Source organism: Mirounga leonina, unplaced genomic scaffold (genome assembly GCF_011800145.1).
Source record: "Mirounga leonina isolate KUSES-001 unplaced genomic scaffold, KU_Mleo_1.0 Mir_101799, whole genome shotgun sequence".
NCBI classification, from domain to species: domain Eukaryota; kingdom Metazoa; phylum Chordata; class Mammalia; order Carnivora; family Phocidae; genus Mirounga; species Mirounga leonina.
The window spans coordinates 1,775,293-1,793,461 of record NW_023270210.1 but is presented as its reverse complement, the minus strand read 5'-3'; the positions used below and the strand labels follow the sequence as shown (position 1 = coordinate 1,793,461).

Below are 18,169 nucleotides of genomic sequence, written 5' to 3'. Positions count from 1 at the left end.
TTCTCTCTCTCTCTTTCTCTCTCTCTTTCTTTCTCTCTCTTTCTCTCTCTCTCTCTCTTTCTCTCTCTCTTTCTCTCTCTTTCTCTCTCTCTCTTTCTCTCTCTCTTTCTTTCTCTTTCTCTCTCTCTCTTTCTCTCTCTCTCTCTTTTCTCTCTCTTTCTCTCTCTCTCTCTTTCTCTCTCTCTCTTTTTCTCTCTCTCTTTCTCTCTCTCGGCCTCCGCCGGCCTGGCCTGCCTCTCCGGCCCCGGCCCTCCACACTGTCTCTCAGGCCGAGGCAGGGACTGCCACATGTTAGTCCCGGGCTGTGGGCGGCTGGGCGCTGTCGCGTGGCAGTCGCCCATGCCCTCCTGCCTAGGGGATGTCAAGGAGGGGCCCAGCTCCTCGTGGCTCTGGGCCCGCTTCTTTTGGTCTTTCTTCCTCTGAAGTGTCAGCTTGTCCCGCCATGGGGCTGGGGAGGCCCCCGACCACTCTGCCCTGGGGCCCCCCAGGGCTCCCCGGCCCTGCCCTGCAGCCTTGACTCCCTCGGGGCCCCGGGAAGGCACCTCCCGCCTCTTGCCGGGATTGATTCTCCCCTCCCGGGCCGCGCAGGACTCCCCGGAGTCGTACCCCTGCGGCGATGAGCACACCCCCAGCCCCATTGCCGGCCGCCGGCCCCTGGAGGCCAAGCCTGTGCTGCAGCTCGGGCAGCCCATCAGCGCCGTGGCAGGCCTCCAGGCAGACGGGCACACGATCGCCTTCCTGGGGGACACCCAGGGTCAGCTGCATAAGGTGAGCCGAGGGGGCTGCCCTGGTCCCGGGCCCCTGACACCAAGGCCTCTACCCTGCTGGGCTGAGGCCCTGCCCTGCCGCGGCTCAGGGACACCCCAGGTACCTTCCGTGTCTCGCTGGCAGGTTGCAAGGCCGTGCTGCACACGGGAGGCTGGCCGGGTGCCACCTCCTGGGGGCTCCTAGTTGCATGAGTTAGGATGACTGCCCAGGAGGCTCCTGGGCAGCCCCAGTTTCTCCAGCCGATGGCGGAAGCCGACGGTCAAGGTGGACAGGGAGGGATGCCATGGGGTGGGGGTGGGCAGTGCCTCGTCCCCAGAGCCAGCCCGGCCCCAGGAGTCTCTCTGAGGCAAAGTCTGGCCTCCTCCTGACCTCTTTACCTCCCTGCAGCTGCCCTCCTGCCCCTGGCACCAAGGCCCTTACCCAGAGTGGCTAGGTGATGGCGAATGGGGGAGGTGAGGTGAGCAGAGCAGGAGGCCCAGGGGCCTGCCCCACCCTCCGTGGCACGGCCTGGCCTCCCTGGTCCAGCAGGAAGGAGAGCTGGCTCTGTGGGGACAGGATGCTCCCTGGTAGCCCCAACCAAGAGGAGGGCACATGCCCTGAACGGTCGGCCTGTGGCCATCTTGAGAGCAGGCCTTGTCGTCCCTCCAGGTCTTTCTCAATGGCTCCCGAGGCCAGGTGTACCACTCCCAGCAAGTGGGGCCTCTGGGCTCAGCCATCAGCCCAGACCTGCTGGTGGACAGCAGCGGCAGCCACCTCTATGTCCTGACTGCCCAGCAGGTGAGGCTTGTCCCCGGGGGTGGGGGGCACACAGGACCCGAGTCCCTGCACCCACTACCTCTGTCCCTTGCTGCCCATCCAGGTGGACCGGGTACCCGTGGCAGCCTGCCCCCAGTTCCCTGACTGTACCAGCTGCCTTCAGGCCCGGGACCCACTGTGTGGCTGGTGCGTCCTCCAGGGCAGGTGAGCACAGGGCCTGTGCCCAGACTTGGGCCAACAGGTGGTGTGTGCAGGGAGGGCGCCCCTGGAAGCAGCCCTAGGCCTGCCAGGAGGCCAGCTCGGCTTCCTGAGGTGGAGGTGCGGGGCCACCGTGGAGGCCCTCCATCCTGCCCCTCGCGGCCCAAGCCGCTCTCTTCTCATTTCCCAGCCCCACCCCCAGGCAGGCCTCTGTCGCCTCTCCCAGGTGTTCCCTGGCCCACTTCAGCTCCAGGAACCCCTTATGGCAACCCTCCCCTCTGCAGCACGGTCAAGACCAAAGCCCGCACATCGGCCGCGAAGCCCTATCTGCTTGGCCCCTTCCGCTTGAGCACGGTCCCTTTCCGTTCCCCCCTCCGCTCACGCGCTCCGGCTGGGCCATCCTCCCAGCCCTCTTGCCACCCATCACCTGGGGAGCCCGGGACCTACGTGGTGACCCAGTGGGCCCCTGCCCCACAGGTGCACCCGCAAGGGCCAATGTGGGCGGGCCGCCCAGGCCAACCAGTGGCTGTGGAGCTATGAGGACAGCCACTGCCCGCACGTGCAGAGCTTGCTGCCGGCCCAGCGCCCCCGCCAGGAGCAGGGCCAGGTAAGCCGCCTGCCCTTGCCTGCCTGTGGGGGCCGCCCATCGGCGGCCCCCCGTCCTCTGCTCCCACCATGCTTGGCCCGAGCTCCATCTCCTTCGGTGAGAGGCACCGCTCCCCCCCTACCGAGAAGCCCCTGCCTGCTCTGTTTTCCTTGCATGTGTCCCAGGTCACCTTGTCTGTCCCCCGGCTGCCCACCCTGGCCGTGGATGAATACTTCCATTGTGCCTTTGGGGACTATGACAGCTTGGCTCACGTGGAAGGTCCCCACATAGCCTGTGTCACCCCTCCCCAAGACCAGCTGCCACTTAACCCTCCAGGCACAGGTGAGGGGCCCCTGGGGCAGGGGGCTGGGGGCCGGGGCAGGAGCCGGAGGGGCAGGAGGCCCGTGACCCACCCTGCCACCACCACCCCCTCCCAGACCACATCACCTTGCCCCTGGCTCTGATGTTTGAGGACGTGGCTGTAGCTGCCACCAACTTCTCCTTCTATGACTGCAGTGCTGTCCAGGCCTTGGAGGTGGCTGCCCCGTGAGTGCTGGGCCTGGCTGCTGGGTAGGGGTGGCCACCCCCGATGGTGCCCAGCCTGAGCAGCCCCCTGCCCCTCCAGGTGCCGCGCTTGTGTGGGCAGCCTCTGGCCATGCCACTGGTGCCCCCAGAGCAGCCGCTGTGTGTCCGGGGAGCACTGCCCAGAGGGCGAGGGTACCGTCTACAGCGCCCAGGAGGTGGGTGGGCCCCGCCCCCACGCCCCCTGCCGCCGCACACCCACCCCACGCTGGGCCCTGCCCAGGCCCCTCAACTTCTGAAGGGCTAAAGGGGCTCCTTTCCCCAGGTGGATGTCCAGGTGCGTGGCCCAGGGGCTTGTCCCCGGGTGGAGGGCCTGGCAGGTCCCCTCCTGGTGCCGGTCGGTTGGGAGAGCAGTCTGGCCCTGCGTGTGCGGAACCTTCAGCATTTCGGAGTGAGCAGGGGACGGGGATGGGGGGGGGGCGCTGACTGCGTCCGGGGTCCTGACACTGTCCACTCCCAGAGCCTGCCCGCCTCCTACCACTGCTGGCTGGAGCTGCCCGGAGAACTTCGAAGGCTGCCGGCCTCTCTGGAAGAGATGGCCGGGGATGTGGGCCTCATCTACTGCCAAGCCCAGCAGGTGCGCGGCCGTCCCTCAGCCTCACCTGCCACCAGATGCTTCCCGCAGCCCTCAGACGCCCCCCACACCCCTGGGCTCCCAGACTGTTCTAAGCCATCAGTGTCCTGTCGTCAGTCACGAGGCAGGCAGGCCCCAGGCATGCAGCGGGAACATGGCACCCCCAGCCTGTGCCCTAGGCTTGCAGTCTGGTGGGAGACGTGGGCACTGAACAAAGGCACCCATTCTGGGAGGAGTGTCTTGGAGGAGACAGGGATCAGGGTTGTCCAGAGTTGGGCCCGGCCTGACCCCACCCTCCGCCTACAGTTCCGCCCCTCCACGGCCCAGCCGGAGCTCCCGGTGCCCATCTACGTCACCCGGGGCAAGAGTCAGCGGCTGGACAACGCCCATACTCTCCATGGTGAGCTTGCGGGCGGTAGGGCAGGTAGGACAGGGCATGTGGCAGAGGGGAGGTGCCTCAACGCCCTGCCTGACCTTCCCTAGTGACCCTGTACGACTGCGCCGTGGGCCGCCCCGACTGCAGCCGCTGCCAGGCAGCTAATGGGAGCCTGGGCTGCGTGTGGTGCAGCCACGGCCAGCCTACCTGTCGCTACGGTCCTCTGTGCCCCCCCGGGGCCGTGGAGCTGCTGTGTCCCACTCCCAGCATTGACACAGTGAGCCCCCAGCCCTCCCACCTCCTCCCCACCTGCCCTACCTGCCCCCCCGCTCGCCCCCACTGTCCTAACCTCACCTGGGTCAGACCAGCCCTGCTCAGGCCCCCAAGCCCTAGCAGCTCTGTCCCGCCTCAGGCCGGTCAGCTGGTTGGGTACCTCCATTGCCGAGTGGATGTGGGTTTGGGAGACTCCATCACCATCCTTCCCTGCTGCAGATCGAGCCCCTGACTGGGCCCCCCGAGGGCGGCTTGGCCCTCACCATCTGGGGCTCCAACCTGGGCCGGGACCTTGCCGAGGTACAAGATGCCGTGAAGGTGGCCGGCCGCCCCTGCAGCCCTGAGCCCTCTCTCTACCGCACCTCTGCCCGGTGAGGCATCCGAGCTGCCCGGGGGGGGGGGCTGAGGGATGCCCTCCCGGGGAAGCCCTCGGAGAGCGGCTACCCAGAGAGAAGGGGGGCTTGCAGCCAAGAAATGCGGGCCCAGGTCAGAAGCGCCAAAGGAAGACGAGCCAGGGGAGGGAGAGAGAGGGGAGCAGGCAGTAAGAGGGGTGGCAGCAGGGGGGGGGCGGGGGAGGAGGTTCTGGGCAGTGGCTGGCGGGTGGCCCACGGCTCCCGCTAAAGATGCATCTGGTCCATGGGAGCCCTGAGCAGCTCCTGGGCCTCCATTCATTCCCCAGGATTGTGTGTGTGACATCCCCCGCTCCTAACGGCACCACAGGGCCAATCCAAGTGGCCATTAAGAATCGGCCACCGGGCATCTCAACCCAGCATTTCACCTACCAGGTCAGCGCCCACCCCAGGGTGGTCCCCATGCAGGGGATGGTAGGAGGGAGGGGCAGGAGGGAAACCTAGGTGAGGATTTTGAAGCTGGCCTCGGGCTACCTGCCACATGTCCAGGAGGAAAACCATGGGATCAGAGTGATCATCCCGGCCACCAAGTGGAGGACCGGCAGCCAGAGCAGCAGGCGGGGCGGTGGGGGGGCCTGAGGGAGAGCAGGGACGCCTCCAGGCGCTAGCTGAAGCCAGGAAGCCCCAGGTTGGCGATTGGATCTCCTGACGTAGGGCTTGGGGGAGCTGGGAGGTGTAAGCCGTGGTGGAGGAGGAGGCCGTCCCGAGGGGCAGAGGCGCGGTGAGGAAAGAAGAGCCCCCTCGGGGGGCCGAGGGCAGCTGGGAGGCTTCCGGGAGGAGGGTGCGGTCAGCTGTGGCCTGCGGGATAAAGCCGCGGCGCCTGGGGACTGGGGCCTACGTGAGCAAGTGTCAGGCCAGGCCGCCGTGGCTGCCCCAGCCTGCTCTGTCCCTCAGGACCCCATCCTGCTGAGCCTGAGTCCCCGGTGGGGCCCCCAAGCAGGGGGTACCCGGCTCACTATCCACGGGCAGCACCTCCAGACAGGAGGCAGCATCAGGGCCTTCGTGGGTGGACAGCCCTGTCCTATGTGAGTACCTCTCCTCCCGGGCCCAAGCTGCTGGCCGTCCGCTGGGGCTATCCCCTGGGGGCCTCGCCACCTCCTTGTGTACGTGGGGGCCGTGGACTCAGGGCTCCCTAAGGCCCCCATCAAAGTCCAAGAGCAATGGTCACTGTGCCCACCCCTAATGGTCTCTGCCCTCATTGAGGGAGGCAACGTGGGTCTCTGGTGAGGTAGCCAGGCCCAGGCTCGAGCCCAAGATGCCAGCCCCCTCCCCACCCCGCAGCCGGGAGCCGGTGTGTCCTGAGGCCATTGTGTGCCACACCATGTCCCAGGCCAGCCCAGGAGAAGCTGTGGTTCGAGTGGTCTTCGGCCACGCCCAGCGCACGCTGCTCACCAGCCCCTTCCAGTACACTGCCAACCCGCAGCTCGCGGCGGCGGAGCCCAGCGTCAGCTTCCGGGGGTGAGGACCTAGTCCGCGGCACGCAGCCTCGGCTCCGGCCGGGGACGTGGGGCTGGCCCGGGGCCGCCCGCCACCCCCCCACCCGCCGCGTCTAACTACTGTCCTGACACAGGGGCGGGCGGCTGATCCGCGTCAGGGGCACGGGCCTGGACGTGGCGGAGCGGCCCCTGCTATCTGTGTGGCTGGAGGCCACGGCAGACGTGCAGGCGGCAGGGGCCCAGCCCCAGGACCCAACCCCGAGGAGGAGCTGTGGGGCCCCTGCCGCGGCCCCCCAGGCTTGTATCCAGCTCGAGGGGGGCTTGCTGCAGGTGAGCACCCCGCCGGCAGGTGGCAGGGCTGCTCTTGCCCAGTGGGCCGGGGAGGGGGGGCGGTGGGGGGAGCCACTTTGCCCCCTGGGAGCGAGCCAGGAAGCCCCAGCTCACCCCTCCTTGTCCCTCGCAGTGCTCCACCGTCTGTTCTGTCAACTCGTCCAGCCTCCTCCTGTGTCAGAGCCCCGCTGTGCCAGATGGGGCGCACCCCCGGCGGGTCTTCTTCAGCCTGGACGGTGTGCACGTAGACTTTGCCAGCGCCAGTGGGGGCCAGGACTTCCTGTACCAGCCCAACCCCCGTCTGGCCCCCCTCAGCCGCGAGGAGCCCACCCGCCCCTACCGCCTCAAGCCTGGCAACGTCCTGGACGTGGAGGTGAGGGTGTCCCGCGGGCCGGCTCTGTGCAGGGACCGCGGGCACGGGCCGGGCGCCCCGGCTCAGGCCCCTGGTCTCTCTCCCAGGGCCAGGGCCTCAACCTGGGCATCAGCAAGGAGGAGGTGCGCGTGCACATCGGCGATGGCGAGTGCCTGGTGAAGACGCTCACGCTCACCCACCTGTACTGCGAGCCGCCCTCCCGGGCCCCGCAGCCCGCGAATGGTTCCGGTACCCTGCCACAGTTTGTGGTGAGGCGGGGCTCCGGGCGCAGAGGGGGCTGGGCGGCCAGGGCCCTGAAGGCCCGCACTCAGGAACCCTGGCCGCCCCCCGCATCAGGTTCAGATGGGCAACGTGCGCCTGGCCCTGGGCCCCGTCCAGTATGAGACTGAGCCCGCTCTGTCTGCCTTCCCCGTGGAGGCCCAGGTGGGCCTGGGCCTGGGCGCTGCCGTGCTGATCGCCTCCGTGCTCCTCCTCACCCTCATGTACAGGTGAGAGGCTCCTCCCCGTCATGCACACGCCTGCGCAAACTTCCCACTGCGCTTTCGGAAAAGCTTGGTGGCCCCGGGGCCCTGGCAGGCGCGGGCCTGTGGCTCACACCTGGTCCCCCGGGGCTGCAGGCACAAGAGCAAGCAGGCCCTGCGGGACTATCAGAAGGTTCTGGTGCAGCTGGAGAACCTGGAGATTGGCGTGGGCGACCAGTGCCGCAAGGAGTTCACAGGTGGGGAGAGGGCAGTGGGGAGGGGCACAGAGGGCCCACCTGGGCCTGAGCCCACACGTCAGTGGCTCCTGGCCTGCAGACCTGATGACCGAGATGACCGACCTCAGCAGCGACCTGGAGGCCAGTGGGATCCCCTTCCTGGACTACCACACCTACGCCGAGCGAGTCTTCTTCCCAGGCCATGGTGGCTGCCCGCGGCAGCCAGTACTCGAAGGGCCTGGGGAGGAGGGCCGCCGTGGCCCCGTGCGCCAGGGCCTCACGCAGCTCTCCAACCTGCTCAACAGCAAGCTCTTCCTCCTCACGGTGAGGGCTGTGCGGGTGGGCGGGCCTCGAGGGGCATGGAGGTGGGGCTGGTACAGGCACAAAGGTGGGACGATGCGTGGGACGCCCCTGAGTGCTAGCGCCCCTGCCCCCAGCTCATCCACACCCTGGAGGAGCAGCCCGGCTTCTCCCAGCGGGACCGCTGCCACGTGGCTTCTCTGCTGTCCCTGGCACTGCACGGCAAGCTCGAGTACCTGACTGACATCATGAGGACGCTGCTGAGTGACCTGGCCGCCCATTACGTGCACAAGAACCCCAAGCTCATGCTGCGCAGGTCGGCTGGGGCTGGACCATGGGCCCGGAAGCAGGGGTGGTGGCTCCCCGCTGAGCCGCACCCCACCCTCCCCCACCCCTGCCCGGTCCTGGGCTGGGCAGGGCCAGGAACGCCCAGGCGGTGGGCTAGGACAGAAGCCACTGGGAGGGAAGCGGACGGGCCTCCTTCCCAGGGACGTGGGCACGAAGGGCTGACAGGTGGAAAGGCTCTGCCTTCCCTTGTTTGCCCAGCTCAGCCCGGTGCCAGGGGGGCGGGGGCCCTGCAGCACCACCTCTCTGACCTGGGGCCTGCTCCCTGCAGGACAGAGACCATGGTGGAGAAGCTGCTGACCAACTGGCTGTCCATCTGTCTCTATGCCTTTCTGAAGGTGAGGGGCACCCTGGCTGACGCCTTCTCCCCTTGCCTCATTTCAAGGCTGCTGCCTGGGGCCTCACCGACCCGGGCCCACATTCCCCCCGGGGCATGAGGCGTGGGATCGGGCAGGGCTGGGGGTGAGGCCGAGGCCGGCTGTTCTCGTCCTCCCTCCGCGCGCAGCTGACCGCCCCTCCCTGTCCCCTTGCGCCCGCGCGGCGCGGACGCCGCAGGAGGTGGCTGGTGAGCCGCTGTACGTGCTCCTCCGGGCCATTCAGTACCAGGTGGACAAGGGCCCCGTGGACGCCGTGACCGGCAAGGCAAAACGGACCCTGAACGACAGCCGCCTGCTTCGGGAGGACGTGGAGTTCCGGCCCCTGACGCTGATGGTGCTGGTGGGCCCCAGGGCCGGCGGGGCGGCGGGGAGCAGCGCTGCGCAGCGCGTGCCCGCGCGGGTGCTCGACACAGACACTATCACCCAGGTCAAAGAGAAGGTGTTGGACCAAGTCTACAAGGGCACCCCCTTCTCCCAGAGGCCCTCGGTGCACGCCCTAGATCTCGGTGAGAGAATCAACCACCCGTCCCTGCACGGGGCTGTCCCCACCCGGAGATGCTCAGCCCTGCGCTGCTCCACATGGTTGGGGGTGGGGGGGCTCCGACCTTGTCACCTTGAATGCACAGCCGGTGCAGACTCAGGGAACAGGCTGCAGGCTAATGGGCTTCACTGGGTGCCCCCAGAGTGGCGCTCGGGCCTTGCTGGCCACCTAACCCTGTCAGATGAGGACCTGACCTCGGTGACCCAGAACCACTGGAAACGACTCAACACCCTACAGCACTACAAGGTGCCAGGCGGACAGGGGCTGGGGGGCGGGCCCCCACCTCTGAGTCAGCCAGGGAAGGAGCCCAGCCTCCACTCACCTTCCCGCCAGGTCCCGGATGGAGCCACCGTGGGGCTCATCCCCCAGCTGCACAACGGAGGTGCCGTCTCCCAGAGCCTGACCCAGAACTGCCCCTTGGGGGAGAGTGAGTCCTCTGGCCCCAGAGCTGGAAGTGGGCAGGCAGGAGTCCCGGGCACGCTGTCTGCCTCACCTGGGTGTCCCCCACACCTTGCCAGGGGGCGAGCCCAACCTCTAGGCGGGGCCAAGGACCTGGGGCGGACGAGGCCAGCAGCTCGTCCTGGTTGGGGAGCTCTGGGACCATGGGGGGTTGGGCTGAGCTCTTTGCCCCTGCCTTCCTCGGCGCCCGCCACCCTGCCCCGCGGCCAGGTGTCCCCAGCCAGCGGTGTGGGATGGGGACCGGGGCGGAGGACTGAGGCCAGACTTCTGGGCCCTCAGACATTCCCATGCTGGAGGATGCCGAGGAGGGTGGGGTCCGCCTCTGGCACCTGGTGAAAGCCTCCGACGAGCCGGAGGGAGCGAAGGCGCGTCGCAGCAGCCTGAGGGAGCGGGAGCGCGAGCGGGCGCGGGCCAAGGCGATTCCGGAGATCTACCTCACCCGCCTGCTCTCCATGAAGGTCGGTGTGGCTGGGGGGCTGGGCCCCTGACTGAGCCGTGGGGGAGGGCGTGGTCCTGAGAGCTAGAGAGGTGGCCTGACCCCCGGCCAGAGCACGGCCCTGGCCCATACCTGCCTCCCACACAGACCCCCACCCCACCCCACCCCCGCCTTCCAGGGCACGCTGCAGAAGTTCGTGGATGACACCTTCCAGGCCATTCTCAGCGTGAACAGGCCCGTGCCCATTGCCGTCAAGTACCTGTTTGACTTCCTGGACGAGCTGGCCGAGAAGCATGGCATCGAGGACCCGGAGACCTTGCACATCTGGAAGACGAACAGGTACGTCGCCTGCTAGCCCCCGGCCCATGCAGGGCACGGCCCACGAATCCAAGCTTGGTGGCATCCACCCTGCATTTCTGACACGGACCCGCAAGACAGCTCCCTGTGGAACTCAGGCCTGGGGCCCGGGCCGACGGTGCCCACGGCTGGTCTGTGTCCCCAGCCTGCTGTTGCGGTTCTGGGTGAACGCCCTGAAGAACCCACGGCTCATCTTTGACGTGCGGGTGTCGGACAACGTGGACGCCATCCTCGCCGTCATTGCCCAAACCTTCATCGACTCCTGCACTGTCTCCGAGCATAAAGTGGGCAGGGTAAGGGGTGAGGACGAAGGGCTCCCGGGGGAAGCCATGGAGGCTCAGCAAGGAGCCCTGAGTGGGGCTGGGAGGGGTGGCGCATAGTGGGGGCCAGGAGGCTGGGGTGAGGGGGCACTGGGGGTGCATTCAGGGTGACAGGGCCGGAGCTCCCCCCTGCCGCACCCCCCCGCCTCCCCGCTCAGGCCCACTCCTACCCGGAGCAGGATTCCCCAGTGAACAAACTGCTCTATGCCCGGGAGATCCCTCGCTACAAGCAGATGGTGGAGAGGTAGGTGTTGGGGCATCAGGGCTGGGGGGTGGCGGCCGCCCGGCCCTAACTGTGTCTCCTCTGCCAGATACTACTCCGACATCCGCCAGAGCTCTCCCACCAGCTATCAGGAGATGAACTCAGCTCTGGCCGAGCTCTCCGGGGTGAGGCATGGTGCAGGGGACACACCCCTCCACCTTTGGGTGGGTGCAGGGGAGAGGGGGGAGGGTTGGGGTTTAAGGTCCAGGCTGGAGCCTCACCCCTCCATGTGTGGTCCCCAGAACTACACCTCTGCTCCCCACTGCCTGGAAGCTCTGCAAGAACTCTACAACCACATCCACAGGTATTATGACCAGGTGAGGCCCAGGGTTCTCCAGGGGGGAGGGGTACGCCCCCAGAGCCCAGAGGGAGGCCCCAGGAATCTCCTTGGGGATGGAAGGAGGTGTCTAGGCCAATCTGGGCAGAGGGGAGGAAGGGCCCAGGTTGGGGAAGAGGCGTGACTTCTGTGCAGATGCCTCAGGGAGGCCTGGGGTGGCCCCTGCCGGATCCCCAAGCCACTGCTAAGATGGACTCAGGGCTGGGGGGCCCTGGGCTAATGGGCAGAAGGCAGAGGCCTCAAGCGAGGCGCCCTCCTCTGCTCTGGCAGATCATCAGCGCCCTGGAGGAGGACCCTGTGGGTCAGAAGATGCAGCTGGCCTGCCGTCTGCAGCAGGTAGCAGCCCTGGTGGAGAACAAGGTGACTGACCTGTGAGCTTGGGCCCCCGCGGATACCCAAGGCCCGCCAGCCTGGAGAGGAGCAAGCAGGCCCTCCCACCGCAGTGCCTTAGGACCCCTGGATGGAGCCAGCAACAGGAGGGGCCGGTGGAAAGTGGAAGGGGGTTGTGCCCACCAGGGGGCTCCCCACCGCCTCCCACCCACCGGCCCTTCGCCCTGCTGTTCCCCTACCTGGGCTTCCTTCTAATTTATAGTAGTCCTCACCTCTTCTCCTCACCTCCCCCACTGTATTTATTTGCTTGCTGGAGAATCACATCTGGAAATAAAATAGAAAAACATCTTTTTAGAAAAAGTCCAATCCCAGCCCCTGCCTTTCCCTGCGAGTCTACTCAGTGCTCCCTTGCTTGGCCCTCCCCTTGGCCCCATGGCTGTGACTTCGGCCTGAGGAAGAGGGATCATCAGGCACCCACAGGCCATGCTCTCTCCCCTCTCCCCTCACCTCCCCTGGCCCACCCATCTATGCCCACCCTTCCCTACCAATTCTTTCCTGGCCCAGGGACAACAGGACCAAGTGTCTCCCATCTTGGGCTAACCACAGTCACTGCCGAGCCCCCTCTGCTTCTTTCGGACTCCCCGATAGTCCCCAGCTGGACTCCCAGCTCCACACATGTCCCCCTCCATTCCCTCCTGGTCGCAGCCAGAGTGATCTTTCTAAAGAGCAAAAGTGCCCCTCAGCCTCCATGGGAATCTCACACTAGTGCCCACGGGCTCCGGGTAGGACCCTTAGCTGCCCAAGGCCTTCCCGCCTCCCTCCCACACCCAGCCACTCTGTGGCCAAAGAGGTCTCCCGTCCATCCAGCTGTAGGCCTCACCCCAGCCAGGCTCTGCACCATCCTGGAAGCTTACCCACCCACCCCTTTCTGGGGGAGTTGACTCTTTCTGGTCCCTTGGATGCGGCCCCAAAGTCCCAGGCCCCAGAGGGCTCTGCCCGACCCGGAAGTCCCTCTGTCACCAACCAGCCTGCCTGTTAGAGCTAGAGGAGGACCCCTGAGGACAGGGCCAGGGTGGATGGTTCCCTGTGCTTCCCACAAGGAGCTGGGAGGGAGGCCACACAGTGTCAGCACTAGAGTCCTGAGCGGGCAGGTTCCCAGGATTCGACACTGTCCGGGCCCCTCCGGGGGGAGGACCCAGTTGCCTTCAGCTCATGCCCCTGACTCATTCAGCCAGAATCCCCAGCGACAGACACCATGTTCAGAGAGAGGAGAGCTCCAGCCTAAGGGGTCAATGAGTCTCAAGAGAAGTGGGAACCCGGCTGAGAGGGGGCGGGGAATGGGGTACCCATGGGAATGGGAAGTGTCACCTTTGGAAAGGCTACCACAAGGGCCAAGCAGGAAGCCAGGGAATGTTCCAAGAGTGTCCCTGGTACAGTAGGGCATGTGCGGTGGGGGGCGGGGAGGGGCTCAACATGAAGCCCAGGCTGTCCACTGCCCCCCTCAGCTGGCTCCAGCTCTGGAGTGTGGGGACTCAGCCCGGGAAGCAGGTCGCTGACACGTCCCCACTCAGTGGGCCCCCTCTGCTACCCCTGGGGCATGGGGGTTGAGCCGAGGGACTGGGTTGCTGCATCTTCTCGTGGGTGTCCCCCTTGGTCCTAGGGCCCCCCTTGGGACCGTGCGGGGGTCCCCCTTGGTGCAGGGACTTAGGGTGGAGGCTGGGTCGCGCCACGTCCCCACCGTGGCCCCCTATGCCAGCCGTGGGGCGGGGGCGGGGGGGCGGCTGGTCCTGGGGGCCAGGCTCTCCTGGGCCACAGTGGCCGCACCGCCTCCTCCCCGCCGCATACCTTGCCCACAGCCGAGCAGCTGGGAGGCTATTTATAAAGGCGGGTGAGATCAGCGGCCGAGGCTATAAATGCGCGGGCCGCAGCCGGGCCCCACAGGAGCAGCCGCCTGGGGCGCGGGAGCTGCGGGCCGCGCGGCCGGGATGAGCGCCAGCGCGGGTGGCGGCGGCGGCGGGGACAGCGGCAGCAGCAGCAGGTAGGGCTCGGCCTGGGCGCCCGCGTGGGGGGGGTGCCCGGCGCCGCGGCCGCTCACTGCCCGCTCACCCCACCCGCAGCTCGCAGGCCTCCTGCGGGCCCGAGTCCTCGGGCTCCGAACTCGCCCCCGCCGCGCCGGCGCCGCGGATGCTGCAGGGGCTGCTGGGCTCCGATGACGAGGAGCAGGAGGACCCCAAGGACTACTGCAAGGGTGAGGCCTGGCCTCGGGCGTGGGCGGCCAGGTGGCGGCCGAGGGACAGGGGCGGCAGGGGAGGAGGAGGGTGCTGAGGCCGGCCCACGTGGGCCCTGGGGCCGGCGGGGCTGGGCTCTGCGGGGGGGGGGGGGGGGGGACACCCAGGCAGGCAACACCACCCACCGCGCCGCTCACCGTGCCGTCTGGGCTCCCTTCGCCAGGCGGCTACTACCCCGTGAAGATCGGCGACCTGTTCAATGGGCGGTACCACGTGGTGCGCAAGCTGGGCTGGGGCCACTTCTCCACCGTCTGGCTCTGCTGGGACATCCAGTAAGCGCCCCCTCCAGCCCCCCACCCAGGGCCCAGGGTCGGCTAGGAGCCTACCCCTGGGCTTGGGTGGGGCCACCACGATGCCCCCATGGGTCAGGCCAGGCGGCAGCCGATGCAGGCCTTGGTGTTGCAGGCGCAAGCGCTTCGTGGCCCTGAAAGTGGTGAAGAGCGCGGGGCATTACACGGAGACCGCCGTGGATGAGATCAAGCTCCTGAAATGTGTGAGGCGCCTCCCTCCCGGCTCCCGGCTCCCGGGCAGGGCGGGGTTCCCGCAGGGGCGGGCTCCAGCTGGCTGAGCCCCGGAGGACCTGCAGGAGCAGGCCAGGGAGGGGGAGAGGAGGGCCAGAGGTGCCCGGGGGGTGCCGAAGGGAGCAGCTGGTGCGGGGCAGGTTGGAGCCATTCGTGGCCCCTTTGCTCCAGGTCCGAGACAGTGACCCCAGTGACCCCAAGAGAGAGACCATTGTCCAGCTCATCGACGACTTCAGGATCTCAGGGGTGAATGGAGTCCGTATCCTTCCCACGATGAGCCGAGCCATGTGGCAACAGCTGCCGTCCCAGCTGCTAGGGCCTCAGTCTCCTGATCTGCACGACGGGGGCTTACCCTCCCAGGGACACTAGTCTACACACTAGCCCACCGCTTTGGGGGTTTGTGTCTATGTGGCAGGGGGAGGGGGGTGGATGACCAGGTGGACACTGGTTACCCACGGGCATTGCTGACTTACCCCCCACACGGCAGGGGCCGCCTCTGTGGCGGTGCCCTGTCTCAGGGATAAGCACAGAAGGTCACCATCCCAACTGGCACATGGGAGAGGGACAGGGACAGGGACACTGTAGTGACACCGGAGCCTCGGGTGGGTGGCGCCTGCGCCCCAGCTGTGTGTCTGCTGGCCGCCCTTCACTCCGAGCCCCAGATGTGTGCATGGTGCTGGAGGTCCTGGGCCACCAGCTCCTCAAGTGGATCATCAAGTCCAACTACCAGGGCCTGCCCGTGCCCTGCGTGAAGAGCATCGTGAGGCAGGTGAGCATCCCGTGCTCTGCGTGAGCAGGGTGGGAGGCAGCCTGCACAGGGCCGCTCAAGTGCAGGGGTGGCTCTCCCCAGGTGCTGCACGGCCTGGACTACCTCCACACCAAGTGCAAGATCATCCACACAGACATCAAGCCCGAGAACATCCTGCTGTGTGTGGGTGACGCCTACATCAGGCGCCTGGCCACCGAGGCCACAGAGTGGCAGCAGTCAGGGGCACCACCCCCATCCCGCTCCACAGGTAGCAAGAGCCTGTGTGGGTCCAGGGTGGGGCCTGTGGGCCTCAGCCCCTGCCTGAGTCTCTGCTCCTTTCTCTCCCCCCAATGCCCCACCTGCCCCCCCAGTCAGCACTGCCCCCCAGGAGGTCTTGGTAAGTTGGGGTGCCCCTCTTTTCCTGGGCCTCATCTCCCCATCTCCTCAGAGCTCCCTCCTCGGCCTCTCTGGTCCCGCCCCCTCCCCACCTCCCTGCCCTCCTGCCCGCCCCCTGGGGTGAAGGTGATACACAGGGTGGGTCACATGCCCTAAAATGCCCTTGGTGGCTGCCTCAGTGGAAGGACACTGCATCTAGGGCCAGGAGGGGAGGCCAGCGCCCAGCCAGAGGCAGGCCCATCAGCTCCTCCCCAAACTCGAGCTTTGGGGAGCGTAGTGGGGGAGGGAGGCAGGAGGCAGGTGAAGGGCTAGTGCCAAGGGGGGGGCTGGAGCGGGGTGGCACCACATTTACTCATCCAAAGTAGCCCGGGGTGGGGGGGCAGTGCCTGGGTGGCTCCGTAGGTGGAGCATCTGCTTTTGGCTCGGGGCTCTGGTCATGGTCCCAGGGTCCTGGGATCGAGGCCCGCATGGGGCTCCCTGCTCAGCGGGAAGCCTGCTTCTCCCTCTCCCGCTCCGCCTGCTTGTGCTCCCTCTCTCGCTGTGTCTCTCTCTGTCAAATAAATAAAGTCTTTAAAATCAAAAAAACAAAGTAGCCCTGGGGCCCGTTGGCCTTGGCCCCCGTGAGGCGAGCAGGCCACAGGTAGAGGCTTGGGCTGGTCAGGGGGTGGGAGACGTGAACCCGGGGCTGACCCTGGCTCTGATGGCAGACCGGTAAGCTGTCGAAAAACAAGAGGAAGAAGATGCGGCGCAAACGGAAGCAACAGAAGCGGCTGCTGGAGGAGCGGCTGCGGGACCTGCAGAGGCTGGAGGCCATGGAGGCGGCGGCCCAGGCTGAGGGTGAGGGGCCGGAGCGCGCGCCCGGCAAGCGCAGGCCACCGGGGCTGACTGCTCACACACCCCCTCTGCCCATCTCCCCAGACGCTGGCTCGAGGCTAGAGGGGGGCAGCGGCTCCACCTCCTCTTCCGGCTGCCACCCCGGGGGGGCCAGGGCCGGCCCCTCCCCCGCCTCCTCCTCCCCAGCGGCTGCGGGCGAGCGCAGCCTCAGCCCAGGCTCCCAGACCTCAGGCTTCTCGGGCTCCCTCTTCTCTCCGGCCTCATGCTCCATCCTCTCAGGCTCCTCCAACCAGCGGGAGACCGGGGGCCTCCTATCCCCCAGCAGTAAGTTGGGCAGCGCCTGCGGGAGGGCTTGGTGGGAGGGTGGCAGGGAGTTGGCAGATGGGGGTGGGGCCCGGCCAGCTCAGTCTCTCCCCAACCTCTTCCTTCTCCAGCACCGTTTGGTGCCTCGAACCTCCTGGTGAACCCCCTGGAGCCCCAAAATGCAGACAAGATCAAGATCAAGATCGCAGACCTGGGCAACGCCTGCTGGGTGGTATGAGCTGGCCTGGAGAGCAGAGCTGGGCACCCTGCTGTGAGGGCAGGGCCGCAGGGCCGCAGGCCCGCTCCGGAGGAGCCCGATGGGGCCTGCAGTGCCACTCGACCAGACCCCAGGGTCTGCCTCATGACGCAGACCCAGGACTGAGCCCAGACCAGCATCGGTCCCATCCAGTCAGCGGAACTGGACCCCATTGCAAGGGGCGGGGACCACTGGGAAGAGGCCGGTCCCTCTCGGGACCTCTGGGGACCCTGAGGCTCAGAGCGAACCCCACTGAGCTCCTTGGGTACATGGCCCAGAGGAGGTGGGAGATGGTGGGGGCCGGTGGGGGCGGGCCAGCTGGGGCCCCAGCTCCTCCCCAGGGCTCCCCTTGCCTCCAGCACAAGCACTTCACCGAGGACATCCAGACTCGCCAGTACCGGGCCGTGGAAGTGCTGATCGGAGCGGAGTACGGGCCCCCGGCCGACATCTGGAGCACAGCGTGCATGGTATGCCCCAGCTGCTCCAGCCTCGGGCCGGCCCGCTGGCTGGCAGCCTCACCCTCTCCCCCCTTCCAGGCCTTCGAGCTGGCCACCGGCGACTACCTATTCGAGCCTCACTCTGGAGAAGACTACAGTCGCGACGAGGGTAGGGGAAGGCCGGCCCTGGGCTCAGCCTCGGGGCCTCCCGGATGCCCAGCCGCCTCCCAGCCTCCTCTCTGTCCACAGACCACATCGCCCACATTGTGGAGCTTCTGGGAGACATCCCCCCAGCCTTCGCCCTCTCAGGCCGCTATTCCCGAGAGTTCTTCAACCGGAGAGGTAGGGCCGAACAGGCTCAGTTCACCTGGATGTAGACGGTAGGGCAGGGACCACAGGTTCCAAAGCAGGGGGAGCACTGCCTCCCAGAGCCAGAGGCCTTCCTGGCAGGGCCTAACACACGGCCCGTGACCCGCCCCCAGGAGAGCTGCGGCACATCCACAACCTCAAGCACTGGGGCCTGTACGAGGTGCTCATGGAGAAGTACGAGTGGCCCCTGGAGCAGGCCACGCAGTTCAGCGCCTTCCTGCTGCCCATGATGGAATACATCCCGGAAAAGCGGGCCAGCGCGGCCGACTGCCTCCAGCACCCTTGGCTCAACCCCTAGGCCCCACGGGCACTTTGTGCAGCTTGAGGCCAGCCTGGCTCACCCTCAAGCCCCTCCCAGTGCCTTCAGGGAAAGCGGGACGCCTCCTGCCACCCGGCACGAGCTGCCCTCCTCCCCCCTACTGGGTGCCAGCTTCCTCACAGCCCGTGGCAGGGCAGAGAGATGCTGGAGCCAGGCCCACCGTTTAGAATTCGTTCTGCCCCCAACCCTCACAACATGCCCTGAGTGGGAAGTGTGCGTATTTCTTTTCTTAATAAAGTGTGAACTGAAACGTTGGCATCCTGGAGTGACAGAAG

General features: G+C 67.1%; 2 protein-coding genes across 8 annotated transcripts in view; both read left to right on the top strand.

Annotated features, from left to right (window-relative positions):
- Window positions 1–11,771, top strand: part of PLXNB3 (plexin B3) — a 16,352-nt gene extending 4,581 nt beyond the window's left edge. For 2 of the 4 annotated variants that reach the window (XM_035011212.1, XM_035011238.1), the window contains exons 4-36: window positions 589–768; window positions 1,417–1,545; window positions 1,628–1,728; window positions 2,200–2,329; window positions 2,494–2,650; window positions 2,746–2,854; window positions 2,934–3,048; window positions 3,156–3,281; window positions 3,351–3,467; window positions 3,771–3,864; window positions 3,948–4,117; window positions 4,333–4,484; window positions 4,793–4,898; window positions 5,418–5,548; window positions 5,805–5,981; window positions 6,094–6,289; window positions 6,423–6,662; window positions 6,749–6,910; window positions 6,999–7,150; window positions 7,280–7,380; window positions 7,460–7,683; window positions 7,797–7,975; window positions 8,276–8,342; window positions 8,560–8,887; window positions 9,065–9,168; window positions 9,256–9,349; window positions 9,661–9,839; window positions 9,996–10,156; window positions 10,320–10,467; window positions 10,653–10,738; window positions 10,806–10,881; window positions 10,999–11,073; window positions 11,364–11,771. In XM_035011212.1, the coding sequence (XP_034867103.1) occupies window positions 589–768; window positions 1,417–1,545; window positions 1,628–1,728; window positions 2,200–2,329; window positions 2,494–2,650; window positions 2,746–2,854; window positions 2,934–3,048; window positions 3,156–3,281; window positions 3,351–3,467; window positions 3,771–3,864; window positions 3,948–4,117; window positions 4,333–4,484; window positions 4,793–4,898; window positions 5,418–5,548; window positions 5,805–5,981; window positions 6,094–6,289; window positions 6,423–6,662; window positions 6,749–6,910; window positions 6,999–7,150; window positions 7,280–7,380; window positions 7,460–7,683; window positions 7,797–7,975; window positions 8,276–8,342; window positions 8,560–8,887; window positions 9,065–9,168; window positions 9,256–9,349; window positions 9,661–9,839; window positions 9,996–10,156; window positions 10,320–10,467; window positions 10,653–10,738; window positions 10,806–10,881; window positions 10,999–11,073; window positions 11,364–11,468 (4,671 nt within the window). In that variant the 3' untranslated portion in view covers window positions 11,469–11,771. The remainder of the gene's footprint in view (window positions 1–588; window positions 769–1,416; window positions 1,546–1,627; window positions 1,729–2,199; window positions 2,330–2,493; window positions 2,651–2,745; window positions 2,855–2,933; window positions 3,049–3,155; window positions 3,282–3,350; window positions 3,468–3,770; window positions 3,865–3,947; window positions 4,118–4,332; window positions 4,485–4,792; window positions 4,899–5,417; window positions 5,549–5,804; window positions 5,982–6,093; window positions 6,290–6,422; window positions 6,663–6,748; window positions 6,911–6,998; window positions 7,151–7,279; window positions 7,381–7,459; window positions 7,684–7,796; window positions 7,976–8,275; window positions 8,343–8,559; window positions 8,888–9,064; window positions 9,169–9,255; window positions 9,350–9,660; window positions 9,840–9,995; window positions 10,157–10,319; window positions 10,468–10,652; window positions 10,739–10,805; window positions 10,882–10,998; window positions 11,074–11,363) is intronic. The other 2 variants (XM_035011220.1, XM_035011229.1) reach the window with 2 other exon arrangements.
- Window positions 11,772–13,393: 1,622 nt separating this feature from the next.
- Window positions 13,394–18,124, top strand: SRPK3 (SRSF protein kinase 3). 4 transcript variants are annotated; one of them, XM_035011254.1, is made up of 15 exons: window positions 13,394–13,461; window positions 13,541–13,671; window positions 13,875–13,983; window positions 14,102–14,204; window positions 14,404–14,491; window positions 14,895–15,001; window positions 15,083–15,248; window positions 15,352–15,377; window positions 16,084–16,213; window positions 16,295–16,534; window positions 16,645–16,745; window positions 17,129–17,236; window positions 17,306–17,375; window positions 17,456–17,548; window positions 17,689–18,123. In XM_035011254.1, exons 1-15 carry the CDS (start codon window positions 13,409–13,411, stop codon window positions 17,871–17,873), a joined length of 1,710 nt encoding a protein of 569 aa, XP_034867145.1. In that variant the 5' UTR covers window positions 13,394–13,408; the 3' UTR covers window positions 17,874–18,123. The 4 variants fall into 4 exon arrangements, with proteins under 4 accessions (XP_034867145.1, XP_034867158.1, XP_034867136.1 ...); XM_035011267.1 differs by having other exon boundaries at window positions 14,117–14,204; window positions 17,689–18,121; XM_035011245.1 differs by having other exon boundaries at window positions 17,306–17,548; window positions 17,689–18,124.
- The last annotated feature ends 45 nt before the right edge of the window (window positions 18,125–18,169 follow it).

What these genes read in the sequence shown, in the direction of transcription:
- SRPK3 (XM_035011245.1), top strand. Translation starts at nt 13,409, where the DNA reads ATGAGCGCCAGCGCGGGTGGCGGCGGCGGCGGGGACAGCGGCAGCAGC. An exon ending in TGGCTCTGCTGGGACATCCA is followed by an intron (nt 13,984 to 14,101) that starts GTAAGCGCCCCC and finishes CAGCCGATGCAG; the next exon opens with GCCTTGGTGTTGCAGGCGCA. An exon ending in ACCCCCATCCCGCTCCACAG is followed by an intron (nt 15,249 to 15,351) that starts GTAGCAAGAGCC and finishes CTGCCCCCCCAG; the next exon opens with TCAGCACTGCCCCCCAGGAG.